The 18,868-nt window shown below is 60.3% G+C and overlaps 7 protein-coding genes and 3 non-coding genes across 10 annotated transcripts; 2 read left to right on the top strand and 8 right to left on the bottom strand.

Annotated features, from left to right (window-relative positions):
• Positions 1-935: 935 nt before the first annotated feature.
• EHS24_004056 (uncharacterized protein) lies at positions 936-3,840 on the top strand (the record flags this gene model as incomplete). Its single annotated transcript, XM_028619685.1, has 5 exons — positions 936-1,307; positions 1,370-1,784; positions 1,827-2,921; positions 2,969-3,232; positions 3,278-3,840. 5 exons carry the CDS (start codon positions 936-938, stop codon positions 3,838-3,840), a joined length of 2,709 nt encoding a protein of 902 aa, XP_028478657.1.
• Positions 3,841-4,282: 442 nt separating this feature from the next.
• EHS24_004055 (uncharacterized protein) lies at positions 4,283-4,739 on the bottom strand (the record flags this gene model as incomplete). Its single annotated transcript, XM_028619684.1, has 3 exons — positions 4,283-4,329; positions 4,377-4,493; positions 4,550-4,739. 3 exons carry the CDS (start codon positions 4,737-4,739, stop codon positions 4,283-4,285), a joined length of 354 nt encoding a protein of 117 aa, XP_028478656.1.
• A 636-nt stretch (positions 4,740-5,375) lies between these two features.
• Positions 5,376-5,709, bottom strand: EHS24_004054 (uncharacterized protein; the record flags this gene model as incomplete). Its single annotated transcript, XM_028619683.1, has 2 exons — positions 5,376-5,461; positions 5,514-5,709. 2 exons carry the CDS (start codon positions 5,707-5,709, stop codon positions 5,376-5,378), a joined length of 282 nt encoding a protein of 93 aa, XP_028478655.1.
• A 1,173-nt stretch (positions 5,710-6,882) lies between these two features.
• On the bottom strand, positions 6,883-6,981 carry EHS24_004053. The gene has a single exon. It is a non-coding gene; the product is annotated as a tRNA-Leu (tRNA).
• Positions 6,982-7,641: 660 nt separating this feature from the next.
• Positions 7,642-7,752, bottom strand: EHS24_004052. The gene has a single exon. It is a non-coding gene; the product is annotated as a tRNA-Leu (tRNA).
• Positions 7,753-8,605: 853 nt separating this feature from the next.
• On the bottom strand, positions 8,606-8,689 carry EHS24_004051. Its single transcript has one exon. It is a non-coding gene; the product is annotated as a tRNA-Asn (tRNA).
• A 1,193-nt stretch (positions 8,690-9,882) lies between these two features.
• Positions 9,883-11,515, top strand: SEN2 (tRNA splicing endonuclease subunit sen2; the record flags this gene model as incomplete). Its single annotated transcript, XM_028619682.1, has 4 exons — positions 9,883-10,273; positions 10,324-11,173; positions 11,226-11,367; positions 11,432-11,515. 4 exons carry the CDS (start codon positions 9,883-9,885, stop codon positions 11,513-11,515), a joined length of 1,467 nt encoding a protein of 488 aa, XP_028478654.1.
• Positions 11,516-12,072: 557 nt separating this feature from the next.
• Positions 12,073-13,640, bottom strand: EHS24_004049 (uncharacterized protein; the record flags this gene model as incomplete). The annotated part of the gene is made up of 3 exons (XM_028619681.1): positions 12,073-12,989; positions 13,030-13,180; positions 13,227-13,640. The coding sequence occupies 3 exons, from the start codon at positions 13,638-13,640 to the stop codon at positions 12,073-12,075; spliced, it is 1,482 nt and encodes a 493-aa protein (XP_028478653.1).
• Positions 13,641-13,669: 29 nt separating this feature from the next.
• On the bottom strand, positions 13,670-15,887 carry EHS24_004048 (uncharacterized protein; the record flags this gene model as incomplete). The annotated part of the gene is made up of 4 exons (XM_028619680.1): positions 13,670-13,922; positions 13,973-14,574; positions 14,613-14,699; positions 14,751-15,887. The coding sequence occupies 4 exons, from the start codon at positions 15,885-15,887 to the stop codon at positions 13,670-13,672; spliced, it is 2,079 nt and encodes a 692-aa protein (XP_028478652.1).
• Positions 15,888-17,094: 1,207 nt separating this feature from the next.
• On the bottom strand, positions 17,095-17,355 carry EHS24_004047 (uncharacterized protein; the record flags this gene model as incomplete). Its single annotated transcript, XM_028619679.1, has 2 exons — positions 17,095-17,191; positions 17,243-17,355. 2 exons carry the CDS (start codon positions 17,353-17,355, stop codon positions 17,095-17,097), a joined length of 210 nt encoding a protein of 69 aa, XP_028478651.1.
• Positions 17,356-18,868: the final 1,513 nt, after the last annotated feature.

Below are 18,868 nucleotides of genomic sequence, written 5' to 3'. Positions count from 1 at the left end.
TCTCTCTCTCTCTCTCTCTCTCTCTTTCCTAACCCACTGCCTCACGACGATTCTGTTGTTCCCTTCTGTTTGCTCCGGCCCCGCCCACCCCGTGTCGCACCCGACACACAATATTTGCGACCCGTCTGCGTGCCTTCGTGTCCTTACCACTTTGTGTGTGTGCGCGTGCGCGGTCGACCTCTTTGGTTTGGCCTGACCTGGTGATCCCTGGACTGTTGTCTCACCGGCGTGTACTGGCGCCGCCGCCTCCGCCGCTGACCGCTGGACGCCGCCGGTCCCTCTCTCGCTGGCCTCGCTTCTCCCTTGGTTGTACATTTGCGCCACCACCTGTCTTTGACTGGCTCGTGCTCGCGTTGTGCCGGGTTGCCACTCTATATGTGTCACTCCTGGTCTCATCCCTCCCCCCTCCCTCCCTCCCTCCCCCCGCATTCCCCCTCCCCACCCCCCCGCTGTCGGCCACATAGCCCGAAAGCCGCGACCGTACCCGCATATAGCGAACAAAAAACGGCTTGCCCCCGCGCTCAAAACGCTTTGCACGCTTGTTTGACCGCCTGTTCAACCGGGAGCTCGGACCCGCGTGTTCACGCTCTGCCGCCCGCTGCCGCTCGCTGCCGCAAACTCCCCCACATCCACAGCCGCAACACTCCCGTTTCCTGGGCGGCAAGAATTGAGTCTCGCCGTCTCGACACTGCTTTCTCTGTCCAAGCATCCATTCCCCCCACCCATTAACCCTTCGGCCCCCTATCCACAACAAGCCACGGCCGTAAAGCGTGTGTGATTGATTGATTGACTCGTCGTCCACACACCATCACCACACACCGTCACCTCTCTCCACCGCGCGGATCACCGGCCCGATCCATCCGCACTGTCGCTTTCTTCCCCCCCTCCAAACCACCTTTGCCCATTCCATCACACCCGACAACCCGCTCGTGACCATGGTTGTCGAAGAATCTGCTTCGCTGCCACCCCGCTCAAGTCAACATGAGCAGGGCGGCGCACCATCCAAACTCAACCCCCAACCACTTCAGCCGCGCTCCCGGACACCAAAGGGCATGGACGGGCACGGAAAGTCGGACGCCAAGATGCCCGGTGCGCTCTCTGGCCCACCCCATCAGCCAGTTCGACCTGCGCCTCTGGCCCGGGCCGGTGGTGCAATTTCGTACTCTCAGTCCATGTTTGGCGGCGGGTCGTCGGGCGACAGCCATGCTCTTCAGCCTCCCCGTCCCAAACCCGAGCTCGACAAGGAGGAGCTCACCACCAAGGGACGCAAACGTAAACGTCTCGCAAAGGCCTGCAGCGCATGTCACGTCAGTATATATTTTTTCTCCACTGATGATTGTGTTTTTTTTTTTACTGACGCGCTGTGCAGAAAAACAAGCGCCGATGTGACGGTTTCGCGCCCTGCTCCAACTGCGAGTTTTCTGCTCGTCCTTGCATCTACCTCAACGCGCAAGGAGAGCAAATTCCACCTCCGCGCACGCGCGACTCGTCTGCCACGCCAATGGGTAAACGCCCCAGCAATGATGAGGGCAAAACTCTTTTGCAGGCTGGCGCGCCGGAACGACGTCTGAGCGGCGGTCCGGGTGGCGCTTCGGTCCACCCCGCCGGAGAGGAATGGCGCCGTGACTACCGAGAGGGTGAACGTGTTGCGGGTGCTGCTCCTGCTGTTGCAGCAGCTGCCAGCGGCGATGTCCCGCCTGCCGCTTGGCGTGGCGAGGGTCGCTCGTTTGGTCCCATCGAGGTCGTTGAGCGCGACTATGCGCTGGCCGCAGAGCTCATTGACAGTGAGTTATATATCCGACATGGACACGTTAGCTGACGTCTAGTTTGTCTCAAGCGCACACCTCCGTACGCTGCAATGTTCCACCCCGCCACCTTCTATCATCGCTACTACCTCGGCCGCACGTCGCCCATGCTTTTGGACGCCATGTACACGATTGGTGCCCGCCTGTGCGATAACCAGGCCTTTGTCTCTGCGTACCCCGCGACCGTTCCGGGACATCTCAGGGGTCAGGTCTTTGCCGAGCGCTGCCGTGCCAACTTGGAGCGCATTATCGAGATGCGCAGACATTGGACCGAAGAGGAGAGACAGCTTGACCAAGGCACTTGGGACGAGACAGAGTGCGCACAGTCCGCGCTCCTGTTGTCCGTCTTTTATAATTCGGTTCGCCAGCCCCGTCTGGGTCTCTACTACCTCGACTTTGCCATCTCCGTGTTGAGTCCCAACAGCCAGGGTGCCATTCCTCCTCCGTCGCCACGCCTCAACCTCACCACCCCCGAGTACTTCACGCTTGCAGAGGTTCGCAACCGCACCTTCTGGCTGTGCGTTGTCGGCGACATTTGCTCGGCAGCGAGCGGCCGTCGCCGCCACGTCCAGGACCATGACATTGCGAACGTGCCTCTCCCTGGTCCCGAAATGCACTGGGCTCGCTGGGGTGGTATGGCTGCCGGAGGCCGCGAGCCTGGACGCCGCGACTGCCTCACGGTCGGTACTGGCAACTGGCACTCTGAGGAGGGTCAGGTGGGCGAGCTCGGCCACATTATGCGCATTCTCTGCATCTTCTCCAACATTATGGCCATTGCCAACAATGGTGGTCATGGCTCGATCGAGATCCGTCACCTCCCGGCAAGCCACCACGAGCAGGCCCTCAAGGCCTGGGCACTTGACCTCCCGCGTCACCTCCGTTTCGACGAGGTCAACCTGGCGCTTAGCATGGCCAAGATTAGCTCGCCCGTGCCCGAGGTCGCTTTTGCCGGCTGGTCCTTTGCGTACATGCACGCAGTGGCTGAGTGTGGCATGTTCTACCTCCAGTCCAAGCACACCGGCGTGCCGTTTGCCGTCCAGCGCCAGGGTCAGGCAGTCGACAACCTCAGCGTCGTCATCGACTCGCTCGGCGAACGCGGTCGCGAGGGTCCTCTCAGTGAGTTTTGACGCATACGACTAAAACGCTCCGCGCTAACTCTCCAGTGTTCTTCCCCATCATGATCATCACCTGCTGGACGGAGCACGTCTGCGCGACATCCCCTTCAGCAAACCAGGCCGCCCTTGAGGAGCGCCTCAGCGTCTGGTGGGCGGATGTCTTCCGCGAGTGGGGCTGGGACCGTCGCGAGACGCTCCAAAACGGCATCTTCCCCAACCTCGAGATCATCGGCAACGACTCAAGCCGCCACCCCGGCCCTCTTGCGGCCCCTACGTCGGCCAAGCGTCGCTCATTCTTTGAGCCTGCCATTGGTTCGTATCCCCCGTCGTCGCCCCATCAGGCGCCTGACTCTTCAGCGTCGTCGGCTGCGTCCCACCACGTTGCCACGCCCTCCGAGAGCTCGTACCCTACCAACGCGAGGTACCCGGTTCTGCCTCCCCTCCGTCCCCGCGCAGGCTCGGGACAGTACCACTCGCCGTCACCCCCTCCTCCTCGTGGCCACCGCCACATGGGCTCGATCGGCAGCGCCGGTTCTGGCCCCGAGGTCCGCCCAGAAGGTGGCATCACTCTGCCTCCTCCTCTCGGCTTCCGCCCCTCCGGACCTCTTGTTGACCGCGACTACGACCGCGAGGCTCAGCGCGAGCGCGAGCGTGAACGCGAACGCGAACTTCACCGCGAACGTGAACGTGAGCGTGAGCGTGAGCGCGAGCGTGAGCACGCCGAGGACAGGGAGCGTATGAGTCGTGAGAGCACGCACGAGCCCCGCCCCCTTGCGGCCCCGGCCGGAGCCAAGCGCGAGCGCTGGTCCACCTCCGTCTCTGGCCCACCACTTCTCGGCATCGACGCACTCGTCTCTGCAGCTGAGGAGCACCGCCGCGAGAGCGAGCAGTCAGGCACCCCGTCCGCTATCGCCGCCTAGGACTTCTCCCCCCACAGACATTTCCCCACAAACACAACACCCCTAATCGTGTCGACTCGACACGCCAGCTCACACCTTATCGTCGAGGACATTATCTCCTGCACCCCGCACCCACGTCTTGCTTCCCATCAAAAGGTCTTGACTCGATCGTTGTTATCGGTGCTCTTTGCGCCATCACCCTCGTGTGTGTACACACTATCTCCCTCACAGCTCGGTATGTCGAGTGAAACGCCCCCACGGTCAAAAGGGCCTGGGGGTTCTCGTCGTCTATTGTCATGCACAGTATCTCGTACACGTCGCTTGCATGTATCACTTTCTCAACTAATAAAACTTGGGTCCTCGCACCAGCATCTCGTATTCCGGCTCGTGTGGAACTGCTGCCACAGATATCCAGACCACGTACCAATGCTCGCCTGCCCCAGGCTGCTCTCCCTCTCACGCCTTAGAAGAACAAGTCCTCGGCGAGTTCCTGAGTCGTGAAGCTGGTTGCTGGGGCGTCAGTTACTCCTGACCAGACAGATCGATGACCTACATACCTCGGAAGTTGTCCCAGCCATTCACCTTGCCCGTGCCCTTGCCCGTACCCGTACCGCACTTGAGGCAGTAGAAGCAGTACCAGGTCGACCACTCCATCATGATCGGCACGCAGTGCTCTGGGCACGCCTGTCAGCTCGTTTTCTTATCTTCATTCACTCCGCGCGGCTGACACGAGGATACTTGCTGTCGCGGTTCTTGCCACTTTCGTCGTCGCGCCCCGTGCAGACACGCGTCGGAGCCACCTTGTGTGCCGTCCCCAGGCCGAGGCGCTCCATTGTGTGTGTGCTGAGGGAGAGGTTGCCCAGGAGGGCAATGTCGCTGGCGGTCGAGCGGCTGGGACGGAGGGTGGGGGAAGTCCTCATTTGGTGTGTACGTTGAATGTGACAGGCTGTGTGGCGGGGCTTGGACAGGCGAGAGTGTGGGCGGTAGGGTGGGTGTGTGCAGTACGCGAATGGGGGAAGAGGTTGCCACTAGATATAGAGTTCGCGCACATGAGTAAAGTAGGGATGGCAGGGCCCGGGTTGCGGATAAGTGATCGGTTCATGATGGCAGTCACTGTGTCATCACTTGAGCGCGTGTGCGAAGCGAGTGATGGCTTCTTGTCTTCCCCCATCAAGACTCGTACTGCCTCGAGGCAATGTCGTGGAGTCGTGGGAACTGCCTCGCTCACTCTCACCGTCACTGTTTCGTCCCAGCCCTCGTGAATGCTTCTTGCATAGGTTTTACTGTTGGCCATGGTTCAGCCTCGGAGCCGGTTCATTTGCTGTAGCCTCAACGTGAAAACGTTGAAAAACCCCGGAAAACAAAACAAAAAGTATTCCAGCAGCACTCAAAATCTGACAAAATTTGATTCCACAGGCTCTTCTCTCGGAGCTCCAGCATTGCTCTGTGCATTGAAATCCTCTTCTACTGACCGATAATATAGAGGCTGAACGCCGACTCATGGCTCTCCTAAGAAATCCTGTGGTCCCGTTCATATTTGGAGCAATACATGAAGCTCAGTCCCACCTGTTGTCTTCCACGCCAGGCGGCGGCAACGGCAGGTTTGGAACGTAAAAGTTGCGCATTTGACAGCTGTAACAGTCTTGGCTCCTGTCAGCCACCTCCGTGCGGTGATCATGGGCGGAGATACTCACATGCGGGATTCTGGCGGGTATTCTTGGGGGTGTTGCTGCCGTTGTCGGTAAGCTGCTGGCCCTTGCGAGCATCCGTCTTCCTGAACTTCAGCAGGAGCCCAGCGCCGAACGAGGCAGTCGCAGGACGGGCAGGGGCGGCCACCGTGGGCGGCGTGGCTACCGGAAGGATCACCTTGGTAATCTTCGTCTGCTCCATTGTGATGATGGGGGATTGAGGGGAGAGAAAGCGAGATAGTGGGTGGGCGTTTCTGATATCAAGGATGCCGATGGAAAGGTCTGTTCTGCCAGGCAAGGGGTATGTTCCGCGGTGTTGACGCGCATCAACGTTTCAAAGTGAGATCATGGCTGGCCATCAACAGCGGTCAATGTGGCACTTGAGGCCTAAGGTCTACTCCAACTGCATCCCACTGTTGGGGGTTATCCACTGCCATGACTAATAGCGTATACATCCATAAGAAGGAATATGATTAGAAAGAACAAGATCCCCTGCCAGGCGAGGGTGCCACCTCAACCCAAGTGTCTCCCATCAGCTCCCACGGACCTGGTCCAAAATTCCAGTAACGCTGTCCAAACATTCCCTTGAACCCGCAGGCTGTGCAATGCCACTCTACACCAGTGTACCGGTCGAAAGCAACCATACAGCAGTCTGTTTACCATCAGCGTGGGGAACCGTTATCGCGGCAGTGGTCAATGTCACTTACACCCAGCGTTTTCCCCGGTGGGGCTGCCCATACAGATTGGCAGGATGTCACCCCGCTCATCTGTGGTCGCGACCGAACGGACGAGGGTAAAGGCTGATGTCTTGGGTGGTGTGGCCGGGTTAGAGATGGTAGTGGCCGGCGTCGTCTGTTGTGTGGCAGTGGAGGCCGGAGGAGTGGTGGGGTCGGAACTCGTGCTGGTGGGCGATGTGGAGCTCATGAGGAATGTTGAGCATGCGTTTCGATGATGATACGAAAGAAAGGAGTGCAACTGGAATGAACAAATGGGAGGGAAGAGGACGTGTTGTAAACAATGGGTACTGTTCCATGATGACGCCAGGGACATGTTCTAGGTCCATTCTGGGCCATCAGATGGAATCCACTCCTGCGTGGATTCCATAAACACGGCACGCACGGTCCACCGTGAGGAATATGGCTCTCGCGAGGGGGCTTATGATAGAGTTTCCGACGACACAGTCCGACTGCCATGCTGACACACGGCCGGCAACTGTGTTTGGTATCGGCTTAAATGGCCGAAAATAGGAAAAATAAACCAACCACATGCGCCACACATCCTCCGCCTACGCGTCCGATGCGTCCGAACACCTCCCTCTCTCTTCCATCCGTCTGATGCATACCCAAAAAGTTTTGGGAGGAACTGAATCCTCTTCTGACAAGAGTGGGGTTCGAACCCACGCCCGAAGACTGCGAGGAATTCCAAAGGAGGAGAAACCTGAACACAGCGCCTTAGACCACTCGGCCATCTTGCCGACACATTCACTTGAAATGTGGGCGAACACCTGTCGACGTTCGCAAGCTTCTCCAACGTGCTGACGCGGCCGGTACTGCGTCAGGAGCTTCTCTATCGCATTGGATTGATCACAGGAATGCTGTAGATAGTCCTCATGCATCAAGATCCTCTCAGGGCATCGACAGACGCCACTCTCTCTCCTGATAGAAAGATTTCGTCGCCGATAGATTTCGCCGAGGCCAGCTGGACGCCGCGATCCGTCGTGCGCTCGGCTTATCGTGACTGCAGCGAGATCAAAGGCTACGCATACGGAAGCCATCCATATCGCCGCACTGTCTCTGCAGGTGAAAGTCAATGTAGCCTCGGACCGCCACGACGGGGAACCTCGACCCGGAACCAAAATCGAAAGTGGCACATGTCATCTCACACCTCCGTGACCATTCCTGCCATGTTTTCGCACCATTCCGACTCCCCTCAGCCGTCTCAACGGCAAAACAATATCCAGTAGAGGCAATAAGGCCTCTGTGAACCCCAGAGAGCAAAATAGAAGCCCGGAATCAAAAGTTGAATGTGGCACATCACATCTCCTCATCGCTTCGACCATTCGACCATGTTTCCCAACTTCCTCTACTTCTTCCCATGGCCAAAAGGTTGGTTTGGGAGGCAATGAAGCCCCTGCTGACGAGAGTGGGATTCGAACCCACGTCCGAAGACTGCGGATGAGCTACTCTTGGAAGAGTGGGGATGCTTCACCTTAACACAGCGCCTTAGACCGCTCGGCCATCTCGCCGTGTACATTGTAGTTCTCTGATGCTGAGGGCCGATCTGTGCGCGTTGAAGCCTTACGGGGAGGTCTGCCGGTGTGGTTTTGCCCCGTACTTTGTGCTATCTTGCATAGAAAGAGTGGTGAGCAGACAGTTGTGGTAAGAAACCCTCTCAGGGAGAACGATTTGGGGCCGTCGTTGCGAGCTCGCTTCCTGTGGCATGACACAGTATCAATTACTGCAGTGCTAGTCAGAGCGAGCAGTTGGGAACGCATCTTTACATTCATGGCCTATTCCACTGACATTGGCAGCTGACATGCACGCAGCCTGTGCGTTCCCACGAGCACCATCTCAGACCCCAAGTGTAAGTCTCCCAATTCCCTGACACCGTCCACCTTTGCCCTGCTTTCCTTCCGACAGCAAACTCCACCGCTGACTTCTTCATGATCACTGACCTCGTTGAGGTGTCAGCAACGGTAGCATCTTTGACAGTGTGGACAGTGTTGCTTGTATCACAGAGACGTGTGCCTCCGAGGTTGACGCGTCCAAAAGCTCCGTCCAAGCCTCCGTCCGCTGCCTGACCTATCCGTCTCTGGGTGAAGCTGACGAAATACAGCCACAGAAGCAGCGAGCAGACCTTGTGAGATCACCGCACACTGTCTAAACCTTTACCCAGCATGACAGCTGCACGACACAGAACACCAGCAGGAGGAGTAAAGTCTGGCCCAAATTTCCAAATTTAAGAGTGGCGGAGCCACCTCACCCAACAACTACACCAAAAATCACCGAAGGTGCCCAACACATCCAACTTCTTCCCTCCTTCGTCCGGACATGCATCGCATGTCTGGGAGGTCTCGTACGAGGCCAAAAGAGAAGATCCTACCCCACACGGGCTCGAACCGTGGACCTCGGAGTGTGTTGAAGATAACAGCTCCACGCGCTAGCCAACTGAGCCATAGGGTAGTCGATGTTGTCGACATCTGTGTTGTGAAGTCGATCGTGTTGGAATAGAGACAGAAAAAGCCCCTCGTGCCGCTGATAATGTGCACAAGGGCTGAAGGCTAACTCTGCGTGATGAGTAACGGTACACGGGTCAGAAACCTCGCAGACGTTCAAGGACATTGCCACTCTGTGGCACCTTGTCCTGGCCCTCGCCGACGACGACAACCTGCCCGCCTTTTGGTCAAGAATGTTCATGCAACTGTTACACATACAGTATGATCCATACACCAAACACATTCTCGGGCCAGTTCCTCCTTTTACCTGGAAGCAGTACAAACGGTACACCGCAGTACGTACACACCCACGCTTCGTACGACTTCAGGTGAATGGGGTAGCAGGATTCTTAGTTGTGAGCACAAGCGCTTTCCATGTGCAACTCACTGTTCTCATTACGGCCCGCGGGGTCTCCTTCGCATTCTCGTCGGTGGCCGGGCAGGTTCGCAGGAGGGTTGAGCTGGTTATCAGCTGCGTGGGAGGGCATGGGTACAGTGTGCGCCATTCGACGGGGGGCTGACGGACGAGGCCCCAGGGGTGGTCTTTTGTACAGAAGGGAGGGGGATCACATCAGTACCCCCTTCGACTTGATGTCGCAGGCTGTAACGTGTTCATATACCCCCTGCCATCAGTATCTTGTTCGATTCTGAGTGGTGCCTTTGGACGTAAGAGGTCAGCCACATGGCCGCGGATAGCCAGTATTGAGAGCCCTGGTTTGACAATGCGCACTGAAAATCCTCGCGCGGCACCGTACAGCAACTGGTCGCTGAAAAGAGCCACACTGGGAAAGCTCACAGTCTCCATTGCGGTGAGGGGGTGCGTATACCGTGAGGTCCACGTTTTTACTCCGCAACTCATTTGCGGCTCGAGCTAGGACAGTCCTAGATGTATGGAGAGGGCTCTCGAGCCTCCCCCACCTGCGCCAAGCTCTACCAAGCCTCCCAATATCAATAAGTAACAGTGGTAGCACCTCTGGCTGCATGCATGCATCTGCTCGCCTTGAACAGACGGGCGGTGCGTCGCTGGAGGATCTTCGCCACGGTGCCACGGAACAACCGTCGATGCGGGGCTCCAATTCCACTTTCCCAACTTTTGCCGCCCAACTCGATCAACGGTCGTTTCTTCAACACCCATCCACACCACCCCAACCACCGTCCACAATGTCGATCCCCACCGCTGTCCCGGCCCCCAACATCGGCGGTCTGCAGGGAAAGGGCGGCCCCCGCGCCAAGCGCGAGGCCCAGAACAGGAAATACGGCACGCCGCTCCCGCTCCTCCTCCCCGAATCGGCGCTGTACAAGCTCCAACCTGGCGCGGCGTCTTCGAGCCAGTCGTCAGTCCTCAACAAGGTCCTCCCCGATGTCCTCACTCGCCGGGTGTACATTCCTCCTGTTGTGGGCGTGTTTGACGCGGCGTCCCAGTCGGTCTGGGTCACCGGAAGCGAGGACATGGAGACGCTGTTCAACCGCGGATTCTTCGGCAAGGGAACGCTGAGCAGGTCCGAGCCCAGCTGGCATTCGCGCCGTGCCGACCTCGTGCGCGGTGGCAGCGGTGAGTACATGACAGCTGGATAACTCCTCAGTAGGCAGCTGACGTGACAGCTCTGGCGGCGGAGCAGATTCGCGAGCAGAGACGCAAGGAGCGCAAGCAGTTCAAGATTGATCGCGCGGCGGCCATGCTCGAGGCGGCGATGAAGGCCGAGGCGGTGCTCACCACTGGTCAGCTGCCAGACGGATACGTTGCTCCTACTGGAGAGGTTGACGTCGAGGGCGAGGTCGAGGTCGAGGGTGAGGGCGAGGGTGACGCCGACGCCGAGGCAGAAGGCGACAACGAAGTGGTCGATCGCCCCGCATCGCCCGCGCCTTCCACTCTCTCGCTCGCCACCGACGCCGCGTCCACCGTGGCACCGACCAGCCTCACCCCACAAACCTTCCTCGTCCGCCCAACACGCCCAGACGCGAACCGTAACCGTGGCAAGAAGCCGTTCCGTCGTCGCCCACCACCCCCAGCGGCACAGGCAGCGGACGGCTCCACTCCCGCTGCTGCCCCGACTCCGGCGCCTACTCCTCGCCCACCGCCCCCTCCCCCGGCTCCCGAGGAGGAGTCTGCCTCGGAGGACGAGGCGGCCGCCCTCGTCCCGCACATGGAGCACCTGCAGCTCAACCTCCAGGAAGCGCTCTTCCTGTGCACCCTGGGCGTGCTCAAGGTCCAGGACCCCGCGACAGACACCATCGTCCCCGTCACGGCCATCATTGCGCGGTTCCTGACGCCTATCGACCCTCCTCGTCCCCTCTCGCCAGCGCCCCGTGCACTGTATCCCGACGACCCGCTGCTCGTGTCGTACGCGGCATACCACCACTACAGGTCGCTCGGCTGGTGTGTCCGTGACGGCATCAAGTTCTGCGTCGACTGGCTGCTGTACCGCCGCGGTCCCGTGTTCTCGCATTCTGCGTGAGTTGCTCTGGGTCTTGGGCCAAGCTGAGCCGCTGCTGACGTATTCCAGCTTCTCGATCCTCATGGTGCCCGTGTACATGGATGCCGAGGACCAGGCTGTCAGCCCGTACGGTAACTCGGACTGGTACGCCGAGCGTATGAGCTGGAAATGGATGAACACGATCATGCGTGTCAACTCGCTCGTCATGAAGGTGAGTCGTTGGTGGTGTTGTGAGCAGGGGCCAGGGCTTCTGGCTGTCGTCGCTGCCAATGCAGCCAGGAGTCGCTATCCGATGCGTATTGGTGGGCAGAGGCACCCTTAACGGCTGGATGGCTCCCCAGATGACCGCCTTCAGCTAGCCAGGTGTATGCCAAAACGACAGCTGGATCGTCTCCGCCCCCATCCCCGTCTCTTCCTTCCCCAGCTAACACTCGCTCAGACCGTCATCATCTGCTACATCACCATCCCCTCCATCGCGTCCTTCCCCGCTTCGGCGCGTCTCGAGGGCGGCGGCCTCGACCCGCGCAAGTACGACCTCCGCACCCTCATGTCCAACTACAGCGTGCGCGAGGTGTCGTTGACGCGTTTCGGCCCGGCCCGTCGTCGTGACTAGGTGCGAGCACCTGATGTAGCGAGGGGTGGGTGGGTCGTGGCCACTCTCCGGGCCGCGTTCGCATGCCACTGCATCGCCATGGCGCGTCTCCCTCCTGCCTCTCGCCCTACCCGACCAGTACATATCTTTACCATGTAGTTTATGCATTTGCGCAGCAGGTCACCAACGCAGACAAAAGAGCGATACCTTCATGCCATTAACTCTGGATATACCGATGGATCTAACTTTTCCTCCTCTCCCCCCCCCCCCCTCCTCTCCCTCCCTCCCTACTCCCCTCACCACTACGGCTCCCTGCACCCACGCTCAAGGCGTCAGAGGCTTGACGACCAACATCTCCTTGACGACCTCGACAAACAGCGGGCGGAGCTCGGTGATGGCCTTGATCTCGGGCGGGACGAGCACGACCTGCTGCCTCTTGCGCCTGCGGCGGGTCCGTCCCGGCTGGTCTGCGGCGCGCTTTGACGCCGACGACCCGTTGCCGCCGCCGTCCTTGGGCGGGGGCGGGGGCGGGAGCGCCGAGTCCTGCGACGAGGTGCTGCCTGACCGCGCGTTCTTGCGGTGTGCGTCCAGCGACGTGCGGGCGCCCGAGGATGTGGCGGGTTTACGCGCCTGGTTCTCTGGGACGAGCGGGGACGAGCCGATGGAGCCGTGGCGGTGGGCGCGGGGGCCTGATGACGGTCCCGAGCCCGACCCCGACGCGCCCTGGCCCGACTGGACCGAGCTCGACTCGGACATGCTGTCGTCCCATTCGTGGTCGTAGTCGTCCTCGCTGTCGTCGTCCTCCTCGCTCTCCTCGACGGCAATCTCGCCCGCGGCGCCCACAGTCGTGTCTCCAATGGACAGGCTCTGCATGACGCTGTCGACGAGCGCGGCCTCCTCGAGCGTCTGTTCGTCGGCGCCTCCGCCAGCCACAAACCGCCGGCGTACCTTCTCCTCGTGCTGCACCTTGAGCTTGTAGTGGTACTGCGCCACCTCGTCGACTTCCTTCATGATGGCAGCGCGCTGCGGGCCGTCCATCGGCAGGAGGATCTCGAGGTCGAGCTTTTGCGGCAGGCCGTCGCGCGCGTACCCGAGGAACAGCTCGATCCAGCCCATGAGCGAGTCGAACAGACCCTGGCCCTTGGAGTGGACGTTGTGGACAAACGAGTAAAAGGCCTGTTCGTGGCGCTGGACGAGGTCGATGAAGGTCTGGACAGTGCGCTGCGGGTCTTCCTGGGACACTGTGTAATGTCAGTTAACACAGCGACCCTGATAACTTACACTCTTCGACCTGCTCGACGGTGCGGATCATGTCGTTGATGAACGACTGCAAGTCGCCAAGCGAGTCGGCAATGCTGGCAGCCTTGTACACAGTCGCGAGAGGCGAGTAGAAAATGGTGATAATGTCCTTGAGGAGCTCGGCAGTGACGCCCTGGGGGATAGGTCAGTCGAGTAACCTCAAAAGTAATAGCACCTACTTCAAAGATAAGAGCAAGCATCGACTCCTTCTCGCGCTTGCGCGTCATGAGCTTCATGAGAATGTTCAGGTCCTCAAACAACCACGCGTCGTCGTTGTCCGGGCCCTCGTCGTCGTCCGAGTCCTCCAGGTCCTGCTGCCATTTCTTGTACTCGCGGTACGCGCGGGCGGCGCGGTACACGCGCTGGACCTGGGGGCGGGAGAGGATGGGCATGTCGGGCGAGCGGAGGATGACGACGAGCAGGTCGAGACCCTCCGTCACGGCGTCGCGGCGGTACATTTCTTGAATCTCAAAGGGGGCCTGTACGTATTGCTCAATCTTTTGGCACAAGACGGGATCATCAATCTTGTCCTGCACAGCCTGGATGTCCTCTTGCAGGTAGCGGACGTCCTCGTTGAGGGACGTGGAGAACATTCTGCTGGGTTAGACTCTCCGGCAAACAATCAGAACCCACCTCTGGAGAAGACTCTGGCCGCCAAACGGACGCGCGAGGAAGAGGTCCAGAACGCCTGAATGTCAGCTTGGGAGACAATGCCATGGGCTAGCTCACCTCGAATCATAGCCATGGGGTTGGAGATCTTCAAGATACCCTTGAGGACAAAGTACGGCATGATGCCGTGCAGACGCTTGAGACCCGCAAGCGAGTCGGACGCCGTGTCGGACGCGACGTAGATCTGGAAGATGGTAGCTGCGAGCCTGGACACATTGTGTCAGTTGTTGTGACGTATAGCCAATGCCCAACTCACGAGATACGACCCCACTCGAGCACGGAGCGCTCGGCAGGCGGCAGGTCCTCCACCCTCTCGACCCTCCTGACGACCTCAAAGACACCCTTGAGGCCGCCCTCTTTGGTGAGCACGTCGCCCTTGAACTGTGACAGACCCTCGCGGAGGGCCTCGACGCGCCGCTCGGCCTCCTCGCGGAAACGCTTGCGGCCCTCCTCGCGGACAGCGTCGGCCTCGAGGCGGCGCTGAATGTCGGCGGCCTCGGGCGGCGTCAGTGTCGTCGGCTGCGAGAGGAGGAAGGAACGCATGATGGGCGAGTTGGCGATTTCGGGGATGGCGAGGATGGCACCGAGGTACGCGCGGAGTGTGAGGCGATTGCGTTCGCGCGAGAGCGGGCCGGGGGACAAGGGCGACTCGGGCTGCTCGTCGAGGCCCGGCGTGGGCGGTGCGCCGGCCTTTGGCGTCGAGGCGCCCGACGGGGATGGCGAGACGCCCGAGCCGTATATCATGCGCATCGGGTTGTACGCGCTGTAGCCCTGTGCAGTGGCAGGCGGCGCGGTTGAGACGGTCTTGTTCTTGGGCGGCGGGTTGGGCAGCGGCGCCTCTGGAAAGTGGGCGCGGAGCTGCGGGGTAAGCACGAATTCCACAAACAAATACCCACCTCCTCGGCGAGACGACGGAAATCGCCATAGCGCCTCGAGACAAAGACGTCATGGACGCCCGACCGCTGCGTACGGATGATGAACTCCTGTGCAAAACGTCAGCGCGGTGTCATTTGACTGATCTCGACAGAACCCACCTCATGGCTCCTGCTTCGCACACGGCCCTTCTCCACGACGGCCCGGACGCCGACGACGTTGACGTCGAACATGATCGCCTCTGCCAGCTGTGGGTGCTTGTCTGCCCACTTCTTGTGCCGGGTCTGCTGGGTGGCTTCGATCCTGCGCAGCTCCGATTGCGAGATACGGACCACTTCCTCGCCGCCGTCGAGCTTGATGCCCACGCCGATCATGAGTCCAAGATGCTTCTCGACCTTGACCCAGAGCTTGCGGCGTTCCTCGGCCTCTTTCCTCTCATCTTTAGTCATGAGTGATTCGGCCACGTCCTGCTCGTCGGGCGTCAGGGTCGAGTGCGTCACCATGCCTGTCGTAGCGAGGAAAGATGACAGGAATGGCTGTACTTTGGCCGACCAGAAGCTGGGCGGCGCAGCAGCGAGGAAGGGGAAGGGGAGGAGGAACTGGTGGAACATGAACCGCAGGAACGGCAGGTCGCCCATGTCCGACGCCGAGGGCACCGCCTCGCTGCCGACGCGCGCGGCGACGTGCTCCTTTGCAGCGTCGGGAAGCACAAAGGGCGGTCCCAACAGCCCCAATGCGTTGGCTCCCAGTACCGGGTCGGTAATCATGTTGATCTCGTACGCGATCTGCATGTTGACGAGGCTCTTCTTGAGGTAATGGGCTCGCAGGGGCGTGAGGATCGTGGGCGGGACGAGGTCGCCGCTGGGCAGGGTGGTGTGGTACGGGTTGATGTGGGCTGAGCTGTACTGGGCATTGGTCTTGGGAACAGGAGGGCGTACTCGCGGCGCTGCAGCGGGACGAGGAGGACGGGGAGCAGGTGCGGCAGCACTGTCGCCGCCGCCGCCGCCGAGGGACGTGGCCATGGCCTCGGCGAGACTGCTCTCAGGTGCATCGCCGTTACCACCAGCCTTGTCCTCGGCAATGCTCAAGCTCTCGATAGGGGGAGGCTGGTAAGTCGGCTGAGCGGGTGCGCGCGGCGGCGACGGAGGCGACATGTAGTCGCCATCAAAGTTGTTCTCAATGCCCGTGGTGGTTCTCCAGGCGTCCTCTTCGGGAGGAGGAGCCGGGAGCGGCCTGTCTGGACGAGCACGTCGCTGGCGCGGCTTGTAAGGGAGGTTGGAATGGTCCTGGTCGGCCATGGTGTATGCCAGGCTGGCTGGGAGCGCGGGGGAGGGAAGGAGATGCAGTGGCCGGTGGATAAAGTCGGGAGGAGGCGAGGTAATGGACTAGCCGGGGGGCCCTTGTTTGATGTAAGCGACAGTGGGGAACAAGGACGGGTGGGCGCACGGGGCGGAGATGGTGGTGACGACGAGTATGAAGCAATGGGACGACGACGACGAGTGACGTGCAGAAATGTGTCAGAACGAGAAGTGCCAAAACGGTGGTGGGGTAGAGTGCATGGCAAGAGTGGTGTGGCCGCGTTGTCGGCGCGGGGTGGGTGGCAGGTTGCGGCGGGGATGCGACGTCATCATATCCTTTTCCCCACCCCAGTGTAATACTTGGCCACCCTGCTGCCAAGCGGCTGCCGCCCCGAGACAGTTCATATGCAGACACACACTGCAGCTGCATTCGTGTCGCCTGCCGACAGCCCCTACCGCTGCCCAACCTCTCAGTCGGAATGCATACGCCAACCTGCAACCTGGGTCCCACTGTCGCAGACGTGCACACTGTCGTCACTGCTTGGATCTCGTCGCTTGCCCCGAGCAGCCTGGGCCACCTGAATCCCGAGCACAGCCCGCAGCAGGCCCTACAACCTCCTCTGCCCCTTGCTTCGGCAGCCCAGACCTGTCTCATCACACGGCCGGGCCGACAAGACGCTAGAGTCCAGAGGCCAGAGGCCAGCGGCCAGAGGCGCGCAGAGGCCAGCGCCGCCGCCACCATCAATCCTCATGCAGTTCAGTCAATCCAAATCAATCAATACAACCCGCCCATTTGTCACCCCATCAGGTCAGCCTGACGTCGTTTTTTGCTCTCTCTTTGATTCACAGTGTCGCAAATTGGGGGGCTAGGACACAGATTTGATTCATTCTACGGTCTACATTAAAGAGTAGATGGTACAAACGAGAACTACACATTGGTTGGGGATGGGTGTGGGGTGGGGATGGGGTTGGGTTGGGGAGGAAGGAGTGGTGGGGGAGTCAATTATGAAGAGATGCGAATGGCAGTAACGGTCGGATTGAGCCCGTTCGCCTCGGCGGGCTCTCTATAGCAATAATTGTCCCACGGCCTTGGGTTGCGGTGTAGAGGTAAAAGGAAGGCGACCCCGAACGAGTGTTGTGCGTATTTGATCACGCGCACGCGCGGGCGGGGGTTGAGGCCAAGGGGGGAGGCAGCAGGCGTGTGCTTCTAAGCCTGGGCGATCTTGTGCGCGACGGTACGCTCACGCTCCAGACGCTCCTTGTTGGCCTGGAACGCGGCGTCGCGGCATGCTTGCATGCCAGTGCTGGGATCCATGTCAGCTAGTGCACACCTTAGCGGGACTCAAATAGCTCACCAGTTATGTGCCTCCGGGGTGCGGTGGGCGCTGCAGAACACCTTGCTGCAGTGGGGGCAGTCGCCGACGATCTTGACGGCGGCAGAGGGGCACTGGGTGGGGTTGGCGGTCATGGCAGGCTTGGGCTGTTCTGATCCCTCGGCAGCGGGCTCGGCATCGGTGGTGGGCGAGACGGGGATGTTGTAGATGACGCGGAACTGGCAGCGCTTCTTGGCAGGCCTGTGATGGGGGAACGGTCGCGGGGATATCGAGACGGGCGGTGGATGTAGGAGAGTGGGTGAGTGGATCGAGTCGGGAGACAAGACGGGCGGGGGATGTAGCAAATGGCGCAAGCAAGTCGCAATAAGCGGGTTGAGGATGCGGGAGATGGCGTGCACATCAAGACGCGGGTATGCAAGCAGGAGGAGGTTGAGGTAGGGACGTGACAGGACGGTGTGACGGTGCGGCGAGCAGAGGAGATCATGTGTCAGCGCCAAGCTCCATTCGGGGGGGGGGGGGGGGGGGGCACGACGGCGGCAGGCAGCAGCAGGAACCGCGCACAGCCCGCATCCACACCAGCGGGATGCAACTGTCGCTTCCACCAGCAGCGAACCAAGCAGTCCAGCAGAGCGCCTCATGTGCGAGGAGAGCGGTGGGATGGTTACCCAGTGCACACTGATGGACGGTGGGTTGCTGGGTTGCTGGGTGGGAGAGGACGACGTGGGTGTGCGGAAGGGGGGGGGGGGGGGGGGGGGGGGTGGCATTGGTTGCCACCGGGGTGGAAGGGGGGGGGGACTGTGGGGGTCGTGCGACTTACATGATGGGCAACAAGGGTTGTTGTTGAAGGAGGGGGTGCGAGTGTGTGGTGTGGTGTGGTGGTGTGTGTGAGAGCTGGTAGATGCTACTCTGTGAGAGACGTGGGAGGGTGTGGATGTGAGAGAAGAAGAGAGAAGAGGAGATGAGGATGAGCCGATGTGGTGATAAGTAGAGAAGGACACGGAGAGGGAGCGGGGGGACTGCGAGGGCGAGGGAGAGACAGTGGCCGGCCGGGAACAGAGCAACGGGGGGAAGGCGTGGGCGGTGGGCTGTGGAGGGGTGATAAGGCGGGGCATTCGCTTCTAATTAAGTCCCGCTCGTTGTGTCCCAATACAAAACCCACACCCCCGTTCTCCCTAAACAGGGGTGGTGTTGTGCGTGGGTGACAAGGCGCCGTCAGCCGTCAGAGCCAGGCGGGCAATGCGCACAGGTGAAAGCTTTTGTCAGCTCCTCTCCCTCCCTCTGTTTCCCTTGCAAGTCACCGAGATCTCATCCCATCCGGCCGTACTGGATCCTACTAGAACACACCACTGCTGTTGCTGCGGTGCAGATGCCACTTTCCCGACACACACCACCCCCCACCCCCCACCCCCCTGTTGCCCCTGGCCACACCACACATTGTCGTTGCCACCGCCGCTGACGTTCTTGCCTTCGGTTGTGGTTGTTGGCTGCTCCCTCCGGCTGTGGGCGGCGTCTGGGTCGGGTCATCCCCCTCTCGATCGAGTCAGACGATGGAGTCACCAGCCACAGCCGGCAAAAGGAGTAAGGCTGGGCGTTCCTCTAATTGCATTGGTCTGCGGGGGGGGTAATAAAAATATTCCTAATGCAGTG

This window comes from Apiotrichum porosum (genome assembly GCF_003942205.1).
Source record: "Apiotrichum porosum strain DSM 27194 chromosome Unknown scaffold_2, whole genome shotgun sequence".
Classification (NCBI taxonomy): Eukaryota; Fungi; Basidiomycota; class Tremellomycetes; order Trichosporonales; family Trichosporonaceae; genus Apiotrichum; species Apiotrichum porosum.
The sequence above is the reverse complement of the archived record's forward strand: the minus strand, read 5'-3'. Positions and strand labels throughout refer to the sequence as shown.